This window comes from Equus przewalskii, chromosome 1, assembly GCF_037783145.1.
Source record: "Equus przewalskii isolate Varuska chromosome 1, EquPr2, whole genome shotgun sequence".
NCBI classification, from domain to species: domain Eukaryota; kingdom Metazoa; phylum Chordata; class Mammalia; order Perissodactyla; family Equidae; genus Equus; species Equus przewalskii.
In genome coordinates, this window is record NC_091831.1 from 151,474,612 (window position 1) to 151,480,892 (window position 6,281).

The window sequence follows — 6,281 nt, forward strand, 5'->3', positions numbered from 1 at the left end:
TGTAGAGGTACAACACATTATTACTCCCTTATCAACTCAGCATGGATTTGCTTAATAGTCATCCACCTAGTCTTAATTATTACCTATGAGAGAACAGAGCTCTTTAGGAGGGGACATTGGATAGGCCCATTGTGAGTGTAAACTAACATTTAATGAGCCCTTACTATGCCAGGCACCATGCCAAGGGTTTTACATACAATACCACCCTTGATCCTCAAAACAATCTGGGCCCAACTATTGCCCCAGTTTATAAATAGGAAGCACACTGAGGCTTGGAAGATTACGTAGACTTGCCCAAGGTCACACAGCAAGTAAAGGGTAGAGAATATCGCCCATGCTCTTCGTCATTTTGATCTATGAAGAATTCTGGAATACGGAACAATAATTGAGAGAGGTTTGCCCAAAATAGGGTGTTTTAGTAAAGAACCTATGTGAGCCCTCATAACTTTAGGGAAGAATTAGATAAAAGGTGGAATTTTGAAAGAACACAGTAGAAGGTCATCAAAGATAAGCATCACCTCCTTGGTAATTTCACCTGGGGCCTTTCATGTCAGCATGAAGACTACACTACTCCAGGTGTATTCATAAAGCTATGAAATGTTCATGATTCCAGATTAATATCATGTTTTCATATTGTAAATTTGTGAGTATTAGTTCATGTGTTTTTAGAGTTGGAGACAAATCTAGTATCTATCAAATTATAAATTAAGCTGTAGTTCAGGGAAATTAATTATGAGCTGTGAATGTAGCCCTAAGTACCCATGAATCACCTTCATTTACCTTCTTTTGCTCACGGTTGTCTGTGAGAAAAGACCCATTGTCTGGCTACCAGTGAAATACATGTTTTCCACATGACTCAATCATTCATGTGCCCAAGTACATGTTCGAAGGCATTAAACCTGCTTAATTTACAGATTTAACCATTTTAACGTATCTTACTGAGAAAACTCCACTCATAGCCATAACCACGACACAGAAAAAGACTCGCTTTTTTTGTGAACTAAGAAAAAATGAAGAAACTTGATAACTGACTTGCGAAGGTTGAGGCTTCATTGTTTCAAGTACCAAGGAATAGCAAGCTCTGTGAATAAACCCCCTCACTGTTGAGTCCCGGGGCTGGGGAGAGTAGAGAAGCCGAGGTTTTTCATTTTTTAACAGGTCCCCAGTCACCAAGCTGCCTACAACACCTCTTCCAAATTGATCTGATCCCTCTTCAACAGTTCAGCCCGTTTTCTTGACCAGACCAATCCATGCAAAAGCTTCACTTCGGGAATTGCCGATTCCTCCTCAGTGTTCAGGGCTGGCAGCTTTCCAGGTGACTCCACGGAAGCCTGCACTTTCTAACAAAAGGAATGCTGCCGAAAGGAGTTGGTTACCAGGTGTGGCATGAAGTTAGTGAACCAGAAAGAAGGGATTTATCAGCCATTTAAAAAGAAGTAGGGAGGAAAGAAAGAAAGAAAGGAAAAGAAATGTCCCAACAATCAGGAATGACACCTAAGCCTACTTCTATCAATCTGAAATATGCTTTGGAGTGAAAAGAAAAATCCCAATGGTCAGATTTCAGTTGCAGCAGAGTATGCAAAGCTGAAAAGTTTGGCTTTTCCATAGGGGGTCGAGGTGGGGCTGTGGGTAGAGGGAGATCTCCAGGAGACATCTCTCCAGCAAGACAGCAAGATGAGATTTCAATGATATTTTGCCATCTTGGGTTTATTCTTTCTAATATATTTTTTCATCTCTAAGTTGACTCAGAAAGGCCTCATGATTCTTGGAAAGTCATTGAATTTATTTCTATAATTAAGTTATTTTTAAGCTAACAGTCTTAGTATATAATTTTTAAGAATCACACATACTAATGCATTTTCTATTTTAGTAGAATTTAGTGAGAAAGTAGATAGTCTTAGTAGATGCTCTCCAGAGCCTTTGTGTGAGCCTGGATCTAACTTTGTGTTCAATACAAATCAATGGAAGTAGTGTACTTTAGGGTTCTCATTCCCTAAGGAGTCACTAATGGAATTATCTGTAGCCCTTAAAAAAAAGTCACAGTGAGGCGAATGAAATTTTTTTTTCTAAGTGAAACCTGAATATGGCACTAGGCTTACTGGCACATTTTATTTATGGCATTTATCATGGATGGCACGTTTTACACACAAGTTGTACAAACCTCAGAATGTTTTTAAGAGCTATTTAGTATCTAAGATGACTTTGTAATTTCAGGTTAAATTGTTTGTACCAATAAAGAAGTATATTATGTGTCCTCAACTTCAAAATCATTCTGGGATGACATTAAAACTTAGAGAACTTTTTAATATCAGATACAGATGAAAAACCTAACAGTCTTTGGATTGGAAATAACTTGTGGGGGTTTTCATTAAAGTTGGGTGCAGCTTGCTGCATTTTGGTTAGTTGGATGTCTTCAGCAATTTTTCAAATGTTTTGGGTTTGGCAAAGTCCAAAATGTTTTTGCCAAGACCCTCTTTTCCCCTTATTTTTTAAACCCGTGTGAAATTCAAGGATAACTTAATCCATATGTGTCTGATTCATTTACACTTAACTCATCAAAATGTTATTTTGTAAGACCCATTTAATATCCAAGAAACCTTTTGAGCCTTTTTAAGACAAGTCTTTTGTCTTTGAACCAGTGAGTTGCATTTTTCCATATGAATGGAGCTTAGACCTTGAAAGATTGAAGATCAGTTGATTTTCAACTTAGACTCTTCAAATTTTAAGTAGAACCAAAACTTGATATTCTGTTTACTGCTGAAGCACTGAATAAGGTCATTTTAAAATATAGATCAGATGAAGTGGAAAAAGAAAATTTCATGTCATGTAATTTTGGGAAAAGACTGTATTTGGAAATTTTGTCTTAGTAATATTAAAGAAATAAAAATTATTCCTGGTTTGATTTTTTTAGTCTATAATTAAATGGCTCCACTTTATGTACATTAGTGTGTTTTCTAAGAGTGACCTGTGGATCATTAGTAAGGGAGGTAATTCCCTTTTTTACTGTTTAATGTGTTCTTACAGTCAACTCATTAATTGTTAATTTTAATAATAACATCCACGGTGTTTATAAGATATCCCATGATCAGGGAGTTGACAATTGGCAGGAGTTGTATGTTAAGAGATTTCTGAAAAATTGGGGCCCATATGTTTTTAAAATTCTGTGTGACTTGAAAGAATGTGGTAGAATTATGAATCTGGCAAGATATAGCACTATGGATCAAAAACATTGTTTGAGAACAAAAATTCAGAGAGGCTGAATGGAACCCAAGTGGAAAAAGCAAAAATCTCTATGACCCTTTCTCAAAGGATCCAGTGAAAACCTTCAGAGGCTTCTATGCGTATTTGTTTAGTAGAAGTGGGCAAAGAAAGGCCATCGCCGTAACTGCTAGTGAACATCCAGTCCATGCCATGGTAACTAGTTGAAAATGTAATACTGGAGTGGCATTTCCAAGTTCAGCGCTTCTATAAAGACCTGGTAGCATACAGAATGCTTTTTTAATGTTCTGCATTGTTGTGTATCCCCCATTGAACAACCTTTTGAGCGGACCCCGTTTTTACTAATGTAAACATTCTGACGAGTATCCAAAGAAATGACCTTTGAGTGAACCTCTAACCTTCCCCGTAATTATTTGTTTGAAGACAGTGTGGAGTTCTCCTGCTGAGAACTAAGAACCATGAGGCCTTGCAGCTCTGTGAGTAAGGGAGTGTTTGGGCGAACTGGAGAGAAAGACATAAATAAGGGAACAACCTCCAGATGTAAATAATAAAAGAGTAAAAGGGTGAAATTAAAAAGGGAAAAAATAGCAATTCGTTTTACCTAAAGAGTTGGCCTATAGGAAAAAACAAAACTGGGATTAGTAGCACATAAAAAGAGGTGAAACCCCTGCCATGTGTGTCCTCCATTAGAAACTTCAAGGAGAGAAAAGGTTTCTCTGGCTCTCCTGAGCATCTTGATGGGTCTTAACCTGAGCTGATAAAAAGCATTCCTGGGGGTAGAAATCTCGGGTCGGTGCTCCCTGGTCCCAGTAAAAGCAGTGGAGAAAGACCAGATAGTTAAGTCCCTTTTCTGATTTGAAAGATGCTCCTGGAAAGCCTTGCGATCTATCAGGTCAGATTCGCCTCAGCAACACGGAAGGCGCCAGGTGGGAAGAAATAGACAGTTTCAGTTTCAACCCTCCTTTCATTTTTACCTCTGTAACCCGTCACTTTCTTCCCCAAACCTAAGGGAGTGTAACATGTTTGACAACTGAGCTATACTTTCTTGAGTACGAAAGAAGTTCGTTGTTTTGCAAACAAACACCATATGCAAAAGACTCCTTTGGTTTTCTTGCAGCTATTATTCTCCAGCCTAATTGTATTCCCACTAGAGTGCTCACAGGAGGCCTGAATGAGGGTGGGCTGCTGTCCTCCTTGGAAGGATCTTCATCTGGGGACTTCAACTCCCTAGGAATGCAGCGCTGCCAACACACACCCGAGTTTGCTGGCTAATTTCAAAGAATGAGTTTTCAGTTCCTGCCGGCAGCCCCATGTGGACTCATTAGTCATTACGTCCCCCTGCACTTAAGATTGGAAACTGGACATATTGGGAAATGTCATAAATGGGTATATTTTTAAACAGCAGTTAGCTATATGCTAGGCATCCCCCTCCCTGTGTGCCCCACCCCCCGAATGCACAGCCAGTGAATCCTGCGCATCAGCTCAAATGCGTGGGGAAGGCACGTCATTAAATGCACAGGGACAAGGGTAACTCGCAAATGGTAGAAAATTGTTTTGTTTTTATTAAATTTGGAGAAATAAAGGAGATTTCTTATCATCTTACTCTGTTTGTACATGAATATTTGATGGGCATTATTAAACATTAAAGTAACATGAAGTAGGCACTTATTTTTGGATTTCCAACAAAATTAGATCCAGGCTTCTCCACGAAATAACTGCCTCTCCTCTACATTCCTGTGATTCAGCCACCACCTGATTCGAAAACGTTGCTTGGGCTCTAATATCAACCATGTGTACCTGAGGCGCTGTCTTTCTACTGGGTTGAAAGGTGGCTGGGTTTATGGTTGGCAGTTACCTTATCCCTGCCTTGGGTGTCCCAGCTTCGACTGGAGAGGCCGCCCCCAGCTGGCACTGACCTCTAAATGACCCCTAACTTTACAGGCTTAAACTGCAGGAGTTGCCGAAGAGCAGAAGTCTTTCTGGCCAGCACTTATTACTGCTGTGTTGGTGATAAAACTTCAGACAGCCTAATTGATGGCTTTGCTGACCTAACAATACCTTGTGAAAGCAGAGTGCCAGAGCCTGGTCTCCATTTATGACCAGCTGCAAGGGGAAGCTGGGTCACCCTAGGATGGGGAGTTTGAGGAAAAAGGAAAAATCTTCCAGTCTGTGAACTTTAACCAAATTCCAACTTGTTCAAGAAGCAGAAGCACAATTGCAAATTAATAGACGTTTTCGCAGGGAAAAAGTTTTTACCCTCCCTGAGCCTGTTTAGCAAGTCTGCCTTCAGTTGGTTAGGAGATACCGAAGGAGATGATCCAGTCTACTATTTTTGAACATTGAAAGGAAAAATGGCCTTTGAGTTATAAAGATAATTTTCCGTAGATGTTTGTATTGTATTCTCCGCAGCGTTCGTGCAAAGGTGTTCACAGAGCACAGAAATTGCATTTGATGACAGGACTCCTCTGCTCTATTTCAGGTTTATTAATGCCCGAAGAAGAATAGTACAGCCCATGATTGACCAGTCAAATCGAGCAGGCAAGTTTCAACTGGTGTCTGTATTCATGCCCCACAGGCACAAAGCCTCATCAAGCTATACTTTAGGAGTTTCATCACCTGGTAAATAAATGCTTCCATCAGGCATTCTGGGAGAAATTTTTTTTTTAATGTCCCCAGAATTCCATTCTAGGAAGCAACTTCACTAATTGGTGCTAATTGGAGATTTCCCACCCTGACTCTACTGAAACTGCTTTTTATTTTCTTTCTGAATTGGTAATTGGAACAAGTATTAGTGCCACAAGCAGTTTGTTTGACTGTGAGCTCTGGAATTACTCATTGCTTGTCTGCATCCGATCATTAGCACACTCTCATTTTCTTGTTACCCACAATTCCTTGGTGTATGCGTTGCTTTCACTCCTGGAGCATCCCCTGTTAAACTCATTGTATCCATATCCATTCATTGGCTTTGACTATTCATAATATTCTGTTAAAGCCTGATGGGCTGCATTGCCAGCATCATTTTATATTAGAAGGTTATTAACTTTGTTTAAAATGCTTCGCAT

The 6,281-nt window shown here is 39.6% G+C and overlaps 1 protein-coding gene across 22 annotated transcripts in view; it reads left to right on the forward strand.

Moving 5' to 3' along the window:
- The window catches only part of MEIS2 (Meis homeobox 2), a 202,108-nt gene that overhangs the window by 190,765 nt on the left and 5,062 nt on the right, over positions 1 to 6,281 (forward strand). For 20 of the 22 annotated variants that reach the window (XM_070625779.1, XM_070625849.1, XM_070625875.1 and 17 more), the window contains exon 10: positions 5,699 to 5,757. In XM_070625779.1, the coding sequence (XP_070481880.1) occupies positions 5,699 to 5,757 (59 nt within the window). Of the gene's footprint in view, positions 1 to 5,698; positions 5,762 to 6,281 lie in introns of all 22 variants that reach the window. The other 2 variants (XM_070625810.1, XM_070625757.1) reach the window with 1 other exon arrangement.